At 42.0% G+C, this 19,645-nt stretch overlaps 1 protein-coding gene across 8 annotated transcripts in view; it reads right to left on the bottom strand.

Annotated features, from left to right (window-relative positions):
* Nucleotides 1–6,634: 6,634 nt before the first annotated feature.
* Nucleotides 6,635–19,645, bottom strand: part of CACNA2D1 (calcium voltage-gated channel auxiliary subunit alpha2delta 1) — a 368,618-nt gene continuing 355,607 nt past the window's right edge. For 3 of the 8 annotated variants that reach the window (XM_083463957.1, XM_083463956.1, XM_083463955.1), the window contains one exon: nucleotides 13,069–14,431. In XM_083463957.1, coding sequence (XP_083320083.1) covers nucleotides 14,315–14,431 — 117 coding nt within the window. In that variant the 3' untranslated portion in view covers nucleotides 13,069–14,314. Of the gene's footprint in view, nucleotides 8,929–13,068; nucleotides 14,432–19,645 lie in introns of those variants that run through there. The other 5 variants (XR_014516732.1, XR_014516733.1, XM_083463958.1 and 2 more) reach the window with 3 other exon arrangements.

The following is a 19,645-nucleotide window of genomic DNA, read 5'->3' on the forward strand; positions in this document are numbered from 1 at the left end:
AGTCCAAAGTCAGGATCTGAATGGGATGAGGGAGGTCAAGAGGCAGCAGTGAGTCAGGCTGTGACAAGCTCCCCTCCCCCGCTTGTCTCCCAGAAACCAGAAGAGGCATGGAAAGGGGGGAGAAGAGAGTGGCTGCAGACCCAGACTCTGATTGCTTGGAAAAAACCCTGGAGAGGAGGGGGAGCATCTGTGGGGAGGCAGGGGCCTTCAGTTTTAGCAACTGCTTCCAGGGATGAGTTGCTGTGCTCATTAGGCCTGACACTTCACCAAGACTGGCAGATTGTGTTTTTGCTAAAAAGAGTTAACTCCAACTTTCATTGTGTGATTTACTGCTGGATCACTCCTGACAGATTTTGAAGTTGTTTTAATAAAGCAACCTAGTCTAGGACTTCTTCTTGGTCTTTCCTTGGGGTCCTTCGCACATGCCCTTCCCCACAAGTGTGGCCATGCTGTCATGGGAAGGGATTATGTCAACATCTCTGCTGCAGTGGATCTCACACTGCAATGCCCCCTCCCCAGAATTATCTCAGGATTATGCTGAGAGTCAAACATAAACCAAAAAGATGTTAATTGACTTACTACCCGCAGGTAAACATTCTTCAAGATCATTTTAATGTGACTAGAATAATGGTAAGAAGCCTGTTGTTTCTCTCTGAATGAGTCTATCTGAGCAGAGTATATTCACTGTTGAATGCATAGTGCAGCTGCCAGAAGTTTGCATACTGTATGCTATTTTTTATTTCATGCGTTAGTCATTTATTTTTATTTTTTAGCTTTCATTGCTGATCCTAAGCCAACATCTCCAATTCCCTTCAGCTCAAAATGTATGACTCTCCTGATTCTCGGTCATTATGGATTGGTGACTTGACTTAGGCACGACTGGGAACTGGGTCAACTGTTTTTCTTTTCTATAATATTAATGGGAAGTGAAATAAGTAAATGGGTTCTTTTGTGAAATGGTTTCAGCTTTCATCCTGTATTTCAATATCTATTTAATTCACATGCTTTCCTCCAGGACTCATTAGACTAGAATGTGCCATATCAGACTTGCAATGTCTTAATCTTTCAAGCAGCAGTTTAATTTCTGGTTTTGCTATATACTGGATAATGCAAACAGGGGTTCCTTTGACTCTCAGCTTTTTCTTTTCTTTATTTGTGAGAAAGAAACTTGCATGTGTTTTTTATTATAGATTAAAAGATTGCTCCATACAATTAGGACCACCTACCTGTCTCTGTCTCTTCCCACCCACCTGTCCAGTGTTGGCATTGAAAAACATACCAAATGAATGATATGGCAGCAAAATAAATTCTACCTTGAAGGAAGTGGTAAGCATATTACTGTGTGCATGTTCTTTGAAGCATCCTGAAAGCATTTCATTGTGAGCATGAACAAAGGTGAAGCAAGATCAAACTAGACAAACGTTTCTTAATGTTGCTATACTTGGTTAGGTGTGGACCTTTGTGTTACATGTCATTTGTGTCATGTCATGTATTTGTGCTGCCGAAAAGGGGCAGCTTGGGCAAATGTGTGAATTACAGATGGTCTAGATGTTATTCATTTGTATATTTCTAGCCCATCTTTTGGCCGTTAAATCTTCACCTGCCCCTTAGAAGCTGCATGGGTTGGAACAGTATATGTACACAAAATCAGGAATCATACTTGTGGGAGCTGTACATGAAGGCACTATTCTATTCATTCATTCATTCATTCATTCATTCATTCATTCCCCACCCATTTGACTGGGTTTACCCAGCCACTCTGGGTGGCTTCCAACAAAGATTAAAAATACATTAAAATGTCACACATTAAAAACTTCCCTAAACAGGGCTGCCTTCAGATGTCTTCTAAATGTACAGTAGTACCTCAGGTTACAGACGCTTCAGGTTACAGACACTTCAGGTTACAGACTCCGCTAATTCAGAAATAGTACCTCGGGTTAAGAACTTTGCTTCAGGATGAGAACAGAAATTGTGCGACGGCGGCAGCGGGAGGCCCCATTAGCTAAAGTGGTGCTTCAGGTTAAGAACAGTTTCAGGTTAAGAACGGACCTCCAGAATGAATTAAGTTCTTAACCCGAGGTACCCCTGTAGTTGTTTATCTCTTTGACATCTGATGGGAGGGTGTTCCATAGGGCGGGCGCCACGACTGAGAAGGCCCTCTGCCTGGTTCCCTGTAGCTTTGCTTCTCGCAGTGAGGGAACCGCCAGAAGGCCCTCGGATCTGGACCTTATGAACTAGCCTTAAGTCTTACAACCATGCACCTGAAGTAATAAAATAAATTATAATATATTAATATCTATTTGGATTTTCATCTTCAAAAAGCACAGTGAGGCCTTTGTTTCAACGCCTCCATTTGTCATTCCTTATGTACATTTGTGGGACGCGGGTGGCGCTGTGGGTAAAACCTCAGCGCCTAGGAATTGCCGATCGCATGGTCGGTGGTTCGAATCCCCGCAGCAGGATGCGCTCCCGTCGTTCAGTCCCAGCGCCTGCCAACCTAGCAGTTCGAAAGCACCCCCGGGTGCAAGTAGATAAATAGGGACCGCTTACCAGCGGGAAGGTAAACGGCGTTCCGTGTGCTGCGCTGGCTCGCCAGATGTGGCTTTGTCACGCTGGCCACGTGACCCGGAAGTGTCTGCGGACAGCGCTGGCTCCCGGCCTATAGAGTGAGATGAGTGCACAACCCTAGAGTCTGTCAAGACTGGCCCGTACGGGCAGGGGTACCTTTACCTTTTTATGTACATTTGTAATGTGATAACTCCATTGAGCACAGATATCTTAGAATTAAATTTGGTACACCCATTCAGCACATTATGCTACCATTCAATGCCCAATTGATTCTGCCACCATTCACTGCTCACCTCAAGCAGCTGGGGCTCCAGCTTCCACAGGGCTGCTACTGTATGTCCTGTTCTGGCCCCATGGAGAAGCCCAACTGGCAGCAACACAAGCCAGTTGTTGTTACAGCACCAAGGAGACCTTCTAGGTAGCAACTTTTTCCAACAAATGTTGGAGATGAACTGAGGTCCTGTGAGCCTCTGTTTTCAGCATAACTTTTCTAGGATTCACATTGAGCACCTTAATAGTCAACCTTCTGGCTTAAAGACAAACACATCTCCATTCTGTGGCTTCCTGCCTGGTATGCTGCCTACACAGCTGAGCTGGTGAGGTCCTGTGGGATGCACTCGGTTCTTCTGGCCTAGTGTGCCCCCTGAACTGCTGGATTGGAAAGGTACTGAGCTGGATTGGGCACTTGAATGCCCAGACTTAAGGGACAGTGTTTGTGAGGGTCCTGGCTCTGATTCTATGGGTCCTAGATGCTGTGGCATGCTTTTCAGAGCCTAAGGTTCAATGTGCCCCAGCACCATGCTCAGAGACAAGAACCCAGTCTGGCTCCATAGCCAGTGACCCTTCAGCCTCTGGCTCAGTGTGCTGGTCACTGCTGGGCTGATGATGACATGCTTAGCATGAAGATTTCCCATGCAGTAAGGCCAAACCATGTAGTGAGCTCCATAGATGCAGAAGAGGTTTTTCAGGGGCAACTAAACAAGCAGCATAACACCTAGTGTAAGTTTAGTATACACTGCAACCGAAGGCTATTCAATCTATACTCCCTTTTGTCAAAACATAGATAAAGCTCATTTTAGGTATGCCCAGGCTATAACAAGGCCAAGCATCAGAAAACCTGATAAGAACAGTGTGTCTTACTTTATATATTACAGATGCTTTTTAGAAATGAATGAATGGATGAAACTTTATCTGTGTCAGCTATCGGCCATAGCCACAAAAGAACATTGCGGTATCCACAGAACAAAATAAAAAGTTGATTAGGAACATGAAGGGACATTTCAGGATCTTCTATGTTTTAAATTAATACATTTTCTTTTGGTTGGTACCAACAATATGATAGCCCAAGATGAATGACCTCAAAAGCATTAATCTTGTATCTTAGACCACAAGACAAAACACTACTGAAGTCACTTGAGAAACATTCAGATGACTAAGATTTCTTTTCTTTCCTTTTCTTCAGCATATGTTTTGCCTCAATTCCATACAGGCCTAGGCTGAATATATGTAACCTTGGGAATCTGTAAGAGTTTGGTTCATGAAGCTTAGTTGTCTCGGAAATAACCTTTTGAAGCTTAAAAAGAAGTTAGCCCACCCTGTGTTTTCAGTAGACATCTGCCTACATTGCTACAGATTACATTACTTCCCAAAGTTATAACCAGATGCTCTAAAGTCACTGATTTCCAGAATCGTTGGTTGTGGCTTTGATCATGTATTTCACTTCTAGGACTTTGCTTTGGCAAACAATGAATAATACTGTCAATGAAAATTGAATGGAACGTGCCTGGGCCTTGATTGGGAAGGGGATGTGCTGTGGGAAGCCAGGAAGTATCCTTGCAGACAGCAGTAGAGGCTTGCAAGACATCAAGAACTCCGTGCTAGCAACTCACACTGGAGATAGAGTGTGCGTTTGCTGCAGAGAATCTGTTGTAAAATGAAATCATTTCAACCCTATAGTGGAGCTATAGACATCAGGTGGGTTTTTATTTTCAGCTGAAGGTGCAGGAATTTTGAAAGCCATCATAAAAGCCAGTTACTCCAGGGAAGAATAGTTTTACAGTTTGGTAATGCACTAAAATGTTTTTTTTTTTTTTAAGGTTTTAACAAAAGTTATAGGAATAAGATATCAATTTGCATGAGTCAGCGTCTTCTGGAAACAATAAAGATACCTATCTTGGGCTACTCCGTTGTTCCACCTTTCCTACTCCCAAGAGAATTCCACAGAGGGGAGAGCCAGAGACATTTGAAACCATTTCTGAAAATAAAGATTAAAAAAGTGACACAATGGGCAACTTTTTATCTATAGGCAATACAATGAAATCTTTAAAACAGGATTCTTCTGGAGACAGACAGATTTTGCTAAGGAGTCCTAAAACGAAGCATAAAAGCACACAGGAGCTGCTGAACCCTGGCGAGGCCACTGTGACCCACCTGACCAAGAGCAGCACACCAGCCAGGTATGGCAGCCTCTCAGGTGCCTGGACACCACCTCTCGTCCTCCTTTTGAAGTTCCAGGCAGACAACCAAACAAAATGTTGATTGGGCCCTTAGTGGGCAGCAGGGGTGCCAACTTGAATAAAATATTGGAGGGACCCAGGTAAATCCCGCCCGGCATAATTGATCACATGATGTGGTGCGCACACATTTTAATGGCAATGTGCATCAACTAGGGGCCTCCCTGCCCCTTCAAATATTTTAGGGGGAGGGCGAAGATCCCTCGGCCTCTAGGAGTTGGCTCCTATGGTAGGTGGCATTAAGCTTAGAGGCAAAAGTTGGGGCGCTGTGCTCATCTGGCGTGCAATAATTGGGCCTAATAAGATCATAGTTCTTGTTCATTCTTTCTCTGCAGCTCCAGTCAGGTTTTAAGCCTCACATGACGGCAGTTTTATGAGAGGGACAGGTGGGGGAGGGAACTCTGCATAGAGAAGGCTTCCCTCTTCAGAAGCTCATGTAGGGATCTAGATTATGCAGGGGAAAACCTAAAGGGGAGAACAGGCTTCCCACCTCACTCAACTTGGGGAAAGCAGAAGACACAGAGCTGGAGCCAGAGAACAGGGACCAGAGACCAGCCCTCAGAAGCAGGCAGCGTAGTGGCAGCGGTGGGCTCCCCTGACCTCCTGACAGCTCCAACGCTGCTGTTGCTTCCCAGGAAGAGGAGGGGCAAGGCGGCAGAAAGGTTGGCAAATGCACTAGGAAGAGTGCTGGACGGGCTCTCCTGGTGTGCTTGCAGAGACTCAGCTGCCAGGAGGTAAGGTCAGCAGCAGTTCCCAGCACATGTTTTGACAGCTCTATCTTACATTAAAAATAAATCTCTAAACGTGCTTCAATACATGAGGTCAGCTTCAGTTTTGTGCTTTAATGTCTGATCTTGTTTGTTTTTTCCTTTCCAAAAATTAACGAAAACATTTTTTTAAGACGTCTGATCAGGCAGAAAAGAAAGTGAAGAGTATAGGACTCAGTAGCAGTATATTATCAGCCCATGGGCAGCCAAGCCTGACTGCATCCTGGAGCCTCTTCTCGATTCCCAATGGAATAAGCTCAATTTCAGTATATTCTCTCCCTGCCCCTGCCCCCACCACAAAATGGCCACATAATTCCAGGATTCCCACAATTTGGAATCTGATTAAGTCTCCTGCAATATAGACTCAGTCCACTCTTCTCTGTAAGGTACTTCTGATTGCACTGTAGATATGACCATTCACAACTTTCATTTTTCAGCTGGAACTCAGTTCTGGCACCTATCAGGTAGCCACCATTGCCATTATAAGACAACAAGCCTACTCATCCCTTTTGGTGCGGCAGTGTTGCAGGACAGCAGAGGCTCCACTGGGGCCCCGACAGGGGATCCAGAGGAAGGGCACCCACACCGACACCACGGCTAAAAATGTTTGGGAACACTTTCAACCTGCTCAGCTTTTGTCAGTTTTTTGTGTGCTCTTTGTGTATATGATACTTCAATTTTAATGTGTAGGAATTCTGAGTAGAAATTATTCATAAAAATGATAATGGCCATTCGTTATCTCTGCTGACTGGACCCATTTTTTTAAAAGTAACACAAGAACAGTACTTGATTTCAAATGATAAACTTTTATTCTGAATATACTGTTTATTCCACAATAATTAAACACAACAATTTTCAGGATTATAAATTTTTTATAACAGTATTGTACAAATTTTTACAAAATGTTTTGCATTTGTTCCTTATTCCAGGCTTCTCAAATTCACAAAAGTGTCAAGAGAACACAATAAAAGGGAGAAAAGTTCTATCTGTCCACTTCAGAGCATTTCCCTCCATCTTTTTTTTTTTTTTGCTAGACTGTATATTTAACATTTCAATAAAAATAGCTCCCTAAGCATGATATCCCATAAAGCTTAAGACAATTGGATAGCTTTGTTAGATCTGAATTGCAAATCCAGTTAGCATTTGAGTGAGATGGCAGCACTTTATTTTTAGCAAAATAAATACTTTTCCAAGATGTGACTTCTGTGTTATAGAACACATAGAGTGATAGATAACCAAATTGCTGATAGCAGGCAGCAGCCAACTTCTGAAACTCTGGACACTTTTTGAACGCTTTTTTTTTTTTTTACAATAGTCTACAGCTGATATTAACAATATTAACATTGTGGTATGAAAGAAAACAAAACAAACTAGCAACCCAGAACCTTGGCCAGTGTTACAGGTCTGGAGATCACAGTAAACTTTATATTAAGCATGTGATTCAGTTGCCTCATGTGTGTGTGTGGAGATATTTCAAATACAACAGAGGACTCTGAGCAATGGTGTTATCACTCTTTGGATGTGCTAGTTTGGTTGGACATTGCAAGATGGCTCAGTTAAAACATTTCCTTTTCTACCTGTTTGTCACCACTCTGTGGTCACCTTCCACATTGCACCACTAATAATGTCTGAAGTTCCAGATCAGATGAATTGCCTGGATTACGATGGTACTGCCAAACACCAGTTTTGCAATCCCACCAGTGTGGGAAGTACTGACACAACATGGGAGTTGAGCACAGAGAAGCAGCAATAACACCAAAACAGAAGCATTCACGTGTGATTTATGTGAAAGGTGGGCTCAGCCCACCTAAGGGGTCCAGGACCCAGATGCAGGCACTGCCTCAGACCTAGTGCACATTGACTAGCCTGACCCACAGGTTGAGTGTGGACAACTGCAGTGGGGAATCTGATGCAAGTAGACCTCTTTACAATCAGAGTTCGAGTGCAGAGAGCTCCATGTATAGGTTTCCCTACTGCAGACACAGGGATGTCAGGCGTGCGGCTAATCATGCTCACAATGTTGGGGTGAGGCCAGCAGTGCATCTCCACACCCCTTTAAAGTATAAGTAACATGTGAAAGCAGACTTCTGGAAACATTCAAGCTGAGCCTACTTTTCCTAAGCTTCAATGCACAATGGAATGAGAGATCTCCATGTCCTTTCAAAGATACTGCAAAGTTTAAAACAGCAAGTAACACTTGGGTTGCAAAGGTCACTTAAAAACGGGATACTGCCTATTTGAATGCAGTAAGGCCAGTGCTTAAAGTCAGTAAAAGGAATAGTATACGAAAACTTACAAATGGCAGCAACACTGTTTTCCTTGTCAAGTTAAAGCAATAAAGCCTCACGCATTAGAAACACATAAAGAGATCATACTAAAGTCTTTAAAGGTACAAGACCTAAAAAAAATATATTCCTCAGTCAAACCCGTGAAGTATATGTCATGTTGAAAACCTGGTACAAATATGGACCACGCTCCGTGTTTTGGCAGTAATGCTGGTTGTTCTAATGGGGGTACAGGGGGGTAGCAGCTAAACCACTCAATCTGCGAGCTGTTCTCGCTTTTCCTTTTTTAAAAAAGGGCAAAACTAGAATGCCTTGACTCATTTGTTGTTGGTTAATGCAGCGGGGCTTCATGGTTACTGCGGAAATGAAAACAGTTCAAAGAGCTTCTCCATATCCCTTGGTACAGCTAAACATTTTCAAACATATATAAACTTTTCCATTTTTCGCTTTTACAATATATATTTTTATAACCTGTGCTTCCCAAGCCAATTACTATGAAAAGGGATTGTTAAGAACATAAGAAGAGCTGGCTGGATCAGGCCATCTAGTCCAGCATCCTAGTCTCAGCGGCCAAACAGATGCCTATGAGAAGCCCCAGAGCGAGACCAGCGTGCAATAGCCAAGTCTTGGAGGAGAGGCTGCAAGGACGATTTGCAAGTTACTCCCTTGTAGCACATAAATTATTTCTAAGACCTGTCCTTCCACTATTCATACTGTGAGAGACATTCACAATGTCATGGTAAGTTCCCCCCTTAATATGTGTGTCACACACACACACACACACACACACACACACTGCATTGTTTAAACATTAAACAACTGGATACTATTTGCATACTATCAGCAAAAAGAAAAATCCAGTAACTGAACGTTATGAATAATACGTAGGGCCAAAGTGAAAGCTTTGCTTTTTTTCACTGATGTCAAACTACGTGTTAGTTTGCCAGGAGCGTTACGATAAGTGACAAAGGAAACAGGCCTCACCCAGACGGCTGAGCTGCTGCCCCCTTTCCAGCTGGGCTGACTGGCCCTTGGCTGTGTTGTCACATGAGAGCCACACAAGGCTGCTAGGGAGAAGAGCTTTGATAGGCTAGAGGGGCTTAACTAACAGAAGGTCATTGATGGGCCTCTAAGTCTAAGATATGGGTAGGCAAACTAAGGCCTGGGGGCTGGATCCGGCCCAATTGCCTTCTCAATCCGGCCCGTGGACGGTCCGGGAATCAGCTTGTTTTTTGATGAGTAGAATGTGTCCTTTTATTTAAAATGCATCTCTGGGTTATTTCTGGGGCACAGGAATTCGTTCATTATTATTTTTTCCAAGATATAGTCCAGGCCCCCCCAAGGTCTGAGGGACAGTGGACCGGCCCCCTGCTGAAAAAGTTTGCTGACCCCTGCTCTAAGACATAGTGGACATTCTTTTAAACATCGTTTTAATACAAATTAAGAACTAGCTCTTTCCTGGACTGTGTACACATGTGAATGTGTTTGACAGTAAGAAGGTGCTTGCTCCTGTTTGTGTAACTATCAGTTCTTCTGTTCTAATTTCTCAGATATGTTTGTCAGGATTCTCCTATTCTCCACCGAGTATGAAGCAAATTACATTTAAGCACTGTGCAAGCAAGCCAGTTGCCGGGATCATCTTAACAAACAGTAAAGGGAATTTGCAACAGGTTTCTGATCAGTTAAAAATTGTTGGCTGCTTCCACAGCCACTGAAACCTTCCTTTTCCGCTAGAAATGCCATCACTAGATTATCCTCCAAGACCCATTTCCATGACTAAGATCTCTCTCAGCAGAAGTGCCCTGCAGCATTAGTTTGAAGCTTCTGCCTCTACTTGATTCCTGTTCAGTGCAGCCATGGCATTACTGATGGATTTCTCTTCAATTAGTTCAGCAAGTTTACAAGTAGTTTCTTTCATTCGTTTTCTTCTTTATTGTGTAATTTTAAAAGATAAGAATAATGAGAGAAAGCCACTGATTAATCTGTCCCCCTTGCAGGGAACAAGAGGTGATTGATTAAGGAACACTGAATGTCCCCGTTTTACTGAACAGGAAACAGTTAGAGGCAGTACCAGCAGGATGTTGTGGCTTCTAATGAAAGTCACAGTAGCCCTGAAATACCTCCGTAGTGTTTTGTTGGTCCACACTAGCTGCTGACGTTGCATGTATGCTTGAAGTAATAAAAATGTTTGCCCTAAAGCAGGACTGAAAAAAGGTGGGAGAATAATACAGAAATACCAGAATGCAAGGGGCTGATAGTGAACATCTGAATCTACCATAAAAAGTGAGTGAACACTGAATTCCAGAATAAACTGCCAGTGTAAACACAACCTTCTTCTCTATACTTAACACAATTACATTTACCAATGGTCTTACCAGTGCTTACTGTCATGCTATAACTTATCACTTGATAAATGGCCCTCTATATTCACTAGGGCTGCATCTAACGTTCACATGCGAACCCTTGTTTGTGTCAACATAGTGCTTATGGGATGTTATGAAATGCACTAAATCCTCTCTCTCTCTCTTTTTAAGGCCACTCTCTCTTTTGCCTTTTTTTGACACCTGTCCACTGGCCAGCTGGTGGCTCGTTCTGCACCATTTTTAAATTCACGAGCTTCTTCATGCTGATGTTATCCCAGCCAACTGTCTCAGCACCCTAAGAGATTGTACCTAAATAGGGGATTTCTTTGTGAGCTCTTTTAGGGGACTTTCCGATGCTGGGCTGAGATGATTTTCACTACTAAAATCTTGGGAATTAAGAAGAGGGATTGCTGTATCCCTCATGCTCTGGTCAAGTTCTCTTAAACACCTGTGCCCAGCCATTGTTAGGCAGAATGCTGAAGCAGGTGGACAAATGGCCTGATCCAGCCGAGGAATTCATAAGATGCAGCTCTCCCCACTAGTCTAACCATCCAAGGCACAATCAGCTCCTAGCAAGATGAAGTCGAATTCACTCCAACAACGTTGCAATTTTACTTCTAATACATTTCAGAAAAATAATAATGAAAACACAATACTTAACTGCCACTGTTGGTGTGTGTGTGTGTGTGTGTGTGTGTGTTTGTGTGTGTGTGTTTGAAACTAAGATGCAAATGAATACTTGCCAAACAAACTTTCCTGCCTCGTGAGTGTCTTCTTCATAAAGAGAATATTAGTTGAGATAAGCTAATCATTCTGGCTCTGATGATAAGTGGGTAAAGGCAACAAAAGTGCAGCAGAATGAGACTCTCCTGAGTTATTTTCTTTCCACCATTTTCATGTTTCCTTGGGATTACACAACTGCTTCCTACAAATCCATTGAAACTGTTCTTTTATTTACAACCACATGACTTTACAAACAAGCTGTTAAAGAACTGTGCTCATGATGTTGCTCTTCTATAACCTCTGATTTTCATAGTAAAGCTAGAAGCAAGGGTACTTAAGAAGAAAATAATTCGATGTTGGACAAGACTAAAACCAGAAACTTTAAATCCATATATAAATATGGATTGGGTGTTGTTGTTCTTTTAAAAAAACTGTCATTGCATATGAATGCATTCCCAATAATTTTCATAGAAGTTTGGACTCAACATTAGATGAGAGCCATTTAACAGCACTATTATATTACATTTTTTAAAAATAAAAAAGTGGGGTTTCTTATACAAAGTAAATAGCACACTGCAGCTGTTAGCAGATTTCTACAATATCAGTAAAGTTAAACATTCATTGGTTTAGCTGTCTTGAAATACTGGTTAGTTCTGAAATATATGAGGGTGAGAACATATTTTATCCTGCATCTACAATATTCTTTACTGTTATTTTCCTTCACCTATCCGATTCATCACCAGGTTTGTATAAAAACAGTATTTTTTATTATTGACAATCAAGTATCATTGAACATACATACAGATTCAAGGCTCCCCATTTGTTCAGGTTTTGCTACTGTTTTAGTAAAATTCAGCACAGTTTTAGTTGAATTCAGCACATTTTAACTGTAAAATAATAAAAAGGTGAATGCTTTATAGGTACTAATAGGCAGATACTAACTGCAATGGAAACAAACAAGAATCTACCAGATACAAATCTGAGCATACATGCTCTTCAAAAGTAAATGCCTGTAATTTGATTTCATTTGCGTGGACAGGCGGAGTCCCCAGGTCCCGAGCGCCCCCCCCCCGTCATGTGGAATAACGACTCAAGACAACGTGCTATGGGATTAAATTGGCCACAACTTTATTAAATTTCAAATGTGGGTAGACCTTGGCTCAGGCATTGGGCGTTCTCCCTCCCCAGTCCCCAGCCGGGGACCTAGGGAGCTTCAGGGTTATCCAGTGTGTGGGGGGTGGGGTGGGGGTGGGCCGGCTCTGGAGAACATATGTTCAAGCAGAGATAGCCGCCCCCGTTACGCCGCCACTGCAGGGGAGAGCAATGACGACCTTTCAGCGTACGGTCAAAGCCTCCCTTCAGAAACCCCTTTAACGGGGAACCCTGGTATCGCCGCTGCAAGAGGAAGATGGACTAAAGGATTCCGCCCAAGGCCTGATACTGCCAAAGTTGTGACGTTTTGCTACGGGAAAGGCGAAACCTGCCAATGCAGGGAAATTCCTTTCCGGCCCTTTGACAGCGACCTTAATGTAGCAGTGCCCGCATACCTGTAAGAAAAGTTAACCTGCAAAATAAGATGTTAACTGAGGGTGGGTAGGGTGGGAGAAGCTCTGGAGCCAAGTGAGGATTCCCAGGTAAGATCCTCCCTCTATTGTGTGCGCAGGTAATCCCTCCCCCACCTGGCCTGATCTCCTTGGCAACGCTTCCCTCAGGTGGGATTGGACAACTGACTGGGGTAGGCGGAGACCTCCAGGTATCCCACCTGAGGGAAGGCAAAGCCAAGCCTATGCTGGATGGAGCCGCTCCAGATCTAGGGGCTGCGCACGTCCACACAAAGGTGGCCCCCCGTTTTATGCGGGGAGCGGTCATTATTTAAAACACCTGTAGATAGAATTTTAGGTGTTTTCACCTGCATAAAACCCATCTTTTCCTTATTTGTGCAGACAGATAAACGTACCATACCCCCTTTCCACTTTTACATTGCACAGTATATTCAGATATCTGTTTAACAATATATAACTTAAGATCAAATTGCATCACATTGCAATATTTGGTTTCTCACACAACAAAAGAATCACCCAGTTACCTTTTCAAAAAAACAAAAACAAAAAATCCCAAAACCTATACTCTACCATCAAAAGAATAAAGGAAACAAACCAAACTGAAAGAAACAGCAAAAGTAGCAGCTTCAACATCATGCAAAATACCCTTGGAAACCAACGCTCAATATTCACGAAGACATTTTTATTCACAAACTTTGTGTCTGAACATTTTGGAGGACTTGGCTAGCAGTAAGTCACTGTTCTGAGAACAGGAGCCTTGATGTGGACATCAACAACTGTGCAATGAGGAAACGGACACAAAATTTGGGATGAAAACCACATTTTCTGCCGAAGGATGACATTCTCAATAACCCTTCTACTTAGACATTATGTTGTTTCATTTTTGCCTTTTAAAAATTGTATTCATTTCATGAACCTACTCAACCTGGCCACCCTTTTAGACTAATTTTGGCTGGGGGAAATCATTCGTCATAAGGCATTTTAAGTCATGTTGAATCTCTGTAGAGGTCTAGCCAGTCTGAAACAACTCTGGATCAAAGTCTATTTTGCATTCTGGACACAAGTGATATTGAAAGCAGACATTAAAACATCAGTACACTAAATAAGAGTGCTAAGGAAATGGCCGGGTTTCCTTCTCCCCCTTACAAAGCATTCATGTTAAAGAAAAAAGAGTGCAACCAATTGAAAACTCAGGTCAAATTAACCGAAACCATGTCATCACCTTTTAAAGGGGAGCCCTTTTTACAGAAAAGTCTTCAAAAGCACAGAAACCGCAATTCTTCAATAAAGCACATAGAGAATTCAGTTCCAATGGCCTAGATGATGCAGCATTCACACACGTTTACAGATCTGACACGCCAACATGCAGTCACGATGGGTGCCTTCAGAGTCTTTCCCAAAGAATATATCAAGTAATGGGCATTGCCATTGATCTGCGGTCTGAGCAGACGGACCCTCCTTTTCCAAATGAAATGGTGGGCTAACATTTTGGCAGGATCTTGACTTATTACGCAGGTTTTGGTTTTAACAGGGTCATAACTGGCAGTGTCTGCTGCCAGATAACAGCCAGAGCAGGATAAGCTGAATTCCTACCATAGACCATAGTGATGGGCTCAATCCAGAGACCCCACCACAGTCTGATGCATCCTCCTGTAGGCAAAAAAGAAAAAGAAATAAAGAGATTTGTCAGTATTAGCTGAAATTACAAGCCCGTGCCAATAGCTCTCTCACCATGTGATGACTCGTGTGTTTCATCCTCACAGAGGTGACCCACATGGGGACCAAACTTTTAACAGGTTCACTAAAGTATTTGTATCCAAAATGAGCAGCTCTTTACCCTAGGAAGGGTAAAGTCAGATCATTAACATGTGTGACGAAATGCTCTGAGACATGGGCCCAGCCCCTGGTATTGGTGGTGACTGCCTAAACTCAGTTTTGTCACCGTTCAACTTGCAGTTATATGAAAAGGGTCTTTGACTTACTTGGAAGAGTGATTTTTGTCACACTCCCCCCCCCCCCCAACTTGCAACTGACAGAAGTCAACACATACATATTTTAACATTCATGGAAATGTTAATAGAACACAATCACATTACACACCTTACCACAGCAAAACACTTTCACAGGGTCATTCTTGTAGCTTACCACATGTACAGTATGCATGTACATTCAATTAATAAAGAACTTGTGTTCTTAAAAATAACAAGTGCAGTTTAGTTGTTACTGTTGCCATTTGTCAGTTTGTAAACACATATTTAATTCAGTCATAGCCTGTTTGGAAGCAAATACATCATATGACTCTGGCTTACACCATCAGACCACTGGTCCATTTGTTCCAGTGTTGTCTACTCTTGCTGGTGGTGACTCTTTGCCATTCAGGTAGATGCTCCTCCCATCCTTTTCAACAGGCAATGTCAAGAATTAAACCTGGGACGTAATGTCTTCCAAGTAAGTGCTTTAATGTTGAGTTAAGGGCAGCCCCTAACCTCACATCATATTGGGATTTATGGTGTCCCTGGTCACGTGATAATGAAACGGACTCAATAACTGGGTGCACAACTCACTTTTCAGATCTTTCTGGTTTTATTCAATTTAGTTGGCAACTTGCACAAGCCTCAAAGGTTTTGATTGATTCATCTGAACCTGCCATTGGGCTTCCCTAGCCTGCATTGGTCCAACTCAAACCAACCAACCAGTAATGGTACCAAGAACAACAGCTTCTTTTCCCAGTCATCCAATGGAACTCAAATATATTTGTCTAATTCTACCCAAAAGGCATAAATTGAACTTGGGAGTGCTGTTTTATAGGTTAGTTAAATTATTAGCAGCAATCGTTTGGTTGCAGAAAGAATTGTGGTTGGTTCTTTACAGAATGGGAAATGCTTAGGTTAATAAAAACCAACATATTGTATCTTTTTCTCCCCCTCCCTTTTTTTTTTACAGAACACAGTCAAAATTACAAGATAATTGGGCAGAATTGTCCAAAATTGTAATAGCTTATAATCAATGCAGAGGTCATGATAGACCTGCTAATTATCATTGGACAGGTTGGTTGATTTAAAAGATTGTTTACTTTTCCTAGCTTGTATCTCTCTCTCTCTCTCTCTCTCTCTCTCTCTCTTTCTTTCCCTCTCTCTGCTTTTGGTGGCGGTTGATGTAAGTCTGTTCTCCCTACTGATGGAATGAGGTGCCTGCTCCATTTTGTGGTCCTTTCACTTTCTCCTCTTTTAGAAGTTAACAGCCATTTTGTGTCATGCCATGCTCCACCCCCACAGCAGTCACCTTTTGCCTGGCACCCACAGCACTTTCTCAGAATTCCAAATGTACCCACTGGGCCAGAAAGGTTGGCAACCCTTTTACTAAAACTAGACCATATTCCAGGAGCCCTGGATATTTTATCTTCAGAAGCACGTCTACATTTCCCCTCAGGAGACCAGGACAGCTTAGGATCCCTTGAATCCAAGGCACTTTCCAGAATGCCAATACTTCTGCTTTTGGCCATTCCAAGCTTGGAATTCCAACCTTGGTTGGGCCAGGGTTTCAGAGCAGCTGAGTGATGGAGATGAAGTATTTGACACTGGACCTGAGTCTCAAGTCTTTGGGTTCTGCCTTTAACACCTGAAGGTTGGAGCTGCCATTTAAGCCACTGGGACACCATCCATATGTTTGCTCCCCCCCCACACACTTTCCAAATCCAAATACTTGGGTATTTGCTTTATTTCAATAATGCAGGTAATGTAATTCAGTCTAGTCGCAGACGACTCTGGGGGTGCGGCGCTCATCTCGCTTTACTGGCCGAGGGAGCTGACATTTGTCTGCAGACAGTTTTTCCAGGTCATGTGGCCAGCATGACTAAGCCACTTCTGGTGAAACCAGAGCAGTGCACGGAAACACCGTTTAGCTTCCCGCTGGAGCAGTACTGATTTATCTACTTGCACTTTGACGTGCTTTTGAACTGCTAGGTTGGCAGGAGTTGGGACTGAACAACAGGAGCTCACCCCATCGCGGGGATTCGAACCGCTGACCTTCTGATTAGCAAGCCCAGAGGCTCAGTGGTTTAGACCACAGCGCCACCCGCGTCCCGCAATAATGCAGGTACCAGTTAATAAAGTCATCAGGAAAATTTTGCATTCTATTTGGCACACAACCCTATCTGGAATAAGATCAGATGATATACTGAACTTTTAGGGTTGTTTAGTTTGGCTCCCTCTCCCACTCTTTGTGTCTGTCTTGTGTCATGCTGTAGCAGAGCTTCTTTCATGAAACTAAACAAAGACCAATTGGTCTTTCCTCAACTGATAAAAAAAACCTCCTCCTCCTTTAGTACCTTAAACACAGAAATTTATTTACTAAGATTATACTACCAAGCTGTTAACTGAGTGTGAACATTTGGTGATGAATATGAAATTTTATAGGAGCCTGTTATCTAAATGTATGGATTCTACTGTTAATAAAATAAAGCAATATATAATCAAGTAATGAGAAAGAGTTCTGGAGATGCTCAAGTTAGAAGAACATTGGAATTATATATGCAAGTTTCATCATAGCTATTCTTTACACATATTTTTGAGAGACTTCTAGAAAACTTAAACCTCCCAAATTAACAAAAATGTATGCTGCCTGGGAATTGTGGAAGATATCGTTGAGTGGATGCCACCTATCTTCACACATGGTGGAGACATAGGAGGCTGAAAATGTATTGGCAAAATATCTTAGGAGTGATTAAGAATATACATTTTTATAAAATCCAGTACAATCCATTAGTAAGCTTGTTCAGTGAACTAAAACTTATATTACTTGTGGCTTGTACGAGACCGCTGTTTTATTTTATTTGATTTGTTTTGTGTGTTGTGCTTTATGATGGGCGTAAAGCCGAATAAACATTTTGATTGATTGAACTAAAACTTACTCTGTTAGTTGACAGCCAGAATCTTTACTGGCAAAATTTTGGAAAAATGGCTTGAGTGGTTGAGAAAAGTGTTGCAGACTGCTTTAATGAATACGTTAACATGTTCCAGATGGTTGTGGGATGGGAAGCTATGCTCACCCAGTTGTTTTTCTGAAACTTGGTCTCCTTTAATAATTTTTCGGGATGGAGTTGTGCATGAAAAGAACATACGGCAAGGCACTTTAGAGCTGATTTAATATTATTTTGAATAAATGAAATCTTTTGTTGTTGTTGTTGCTGCTGCTGCTGCTGCTTTAACTCAGCATTACCTATTATGGCATGCCTCCAAATGTATTTCTGCCTGAGCAGAACACACTTTCTTTCATGCACACTTTCCTTTTTGATGATCATGCCCACCCACTGCAGTTCCCCCATGTCTTCCCTGCAAAAGCTGCTCTCCTTAGGACTGTAGAACTTTTTAAAAGAGTATGGGATGTGGCAGCAGGATCCTGCCTGATGCAAACACCTTTGAAAACATGCCTATGTGAGTAATGCTATTTTTCTCGTTCCATTTTTTATTTGTATATTTTTAAAAATAGTATCTACCATAAATGTTATCATTCAAACTTCTTAAGATCTTTAGCCAATTTATTTGTTTTTCTAGATAACAAGTGAATTTATTAAAAGAATTCTGAAAGCTCCCTTTCACTGAAAATGATATGTAGTTTAGATTATGCGTATGAATGTTTGATTTTCAAAGCATCTGAAGATTTATACAAAGGGTAGAAATGGCCCAGCCAAGATTAGAATGAAATAAAGAATTAAGAGACATGGACAAGGAAACTTCCAACAAGATAAGGAGTGAAATATGTCTGAAGAACCAATTTCTACTGTAACTTCTACTCTGCACTGAAGTATTTTTGGAATGACTACTGTGGAATCATCTGCACGGAAAATGCTGTTTCAGAACTGGTTATTCACATGGATTTTTTAAAAAAGAAGAAAATATATGGGGATGTCTGAATCCAACAGAACAGCTCTCAGATGTATGAATTCATAGGAATCTCTTCAAAAATATTTATCTGAAGGCAAACAGTATGTCAGAAGAGTGTGAGCATCTCAGCTCTTTGAAGTGTTGGAACTTGGTCAGTGTTTGCAATTTAAAATTAAAGGATAAATCTTTCCAGGTCTGTGAGTGAGTGAGCGTAGTGTAGTGTCCTACCAAATGAAAAACATTTACAGTCCTGAAATATTCAGTATGCCTCCAGAGACACAGAAATCACACTAAACTGGGTTTGCTGTCTCTCTATCTAATATTCCTAATATCTCTAAACCGGGCATGGGATGGGGCTATGGAGAGAAACATCACTAGACTGGGTTACCCTCGGGGAGAACTGGATCTCTTAAGCTGGAGGAATGCACTGGGACCATCTTGTGTCTATCTTGTGGCACTTATCTTCTTTCACATTGGCAGAGGATGGGCCACATAGTTTCCTGCTACATCTGTGTTGCTCACATGATTACTTCATGGAAGCAGGCATACTATTTGCTGATAATCTAAAAATGTGGCTTAGCTCTTTCAGCTTGTGTCTTTCCTAATGCAAATTTCTCTGCAATGGGTTTTTATTTGCTTGAAATGTACATGTGTCTAGAGATGAAGTTTGCCCAGTATTTCTGCTAGGAGGCTATTCTGCATTCGTACTTAGTGCACATATAAATTCTGCAGAAAGGTTCTGTGGAACTTAATAGTGAGTGACTCAAGCAAGAGGAAGCCAAAAAACCCTTATAGATTTGCCTTCAGAAAATGCAAATAACTCATGACGTTGGCAAGGAACTTAGTAGCACTTCTGGGATGTCCAGAGACTCTTTGACCTCATTAAAAAAATTAGTATTAAAATGCACATCCAAAAGAGATCACATGTAAGCCTCTGACTCAATATGTTATTGTAGCTTTGCAGGATCATTTAATACCCATT

Source organism: Podarcis liolepis, assembly GCF_965112155.1.
Source record: "Podarcis liolepis genome assembly, chromosome: 10".
Lineage (NCBI taxonomy): Eukaryota > Metazoa > Chordata > Lepidosauria > Squamata > Lacertidae > Podarcis > Podarcis liolepis.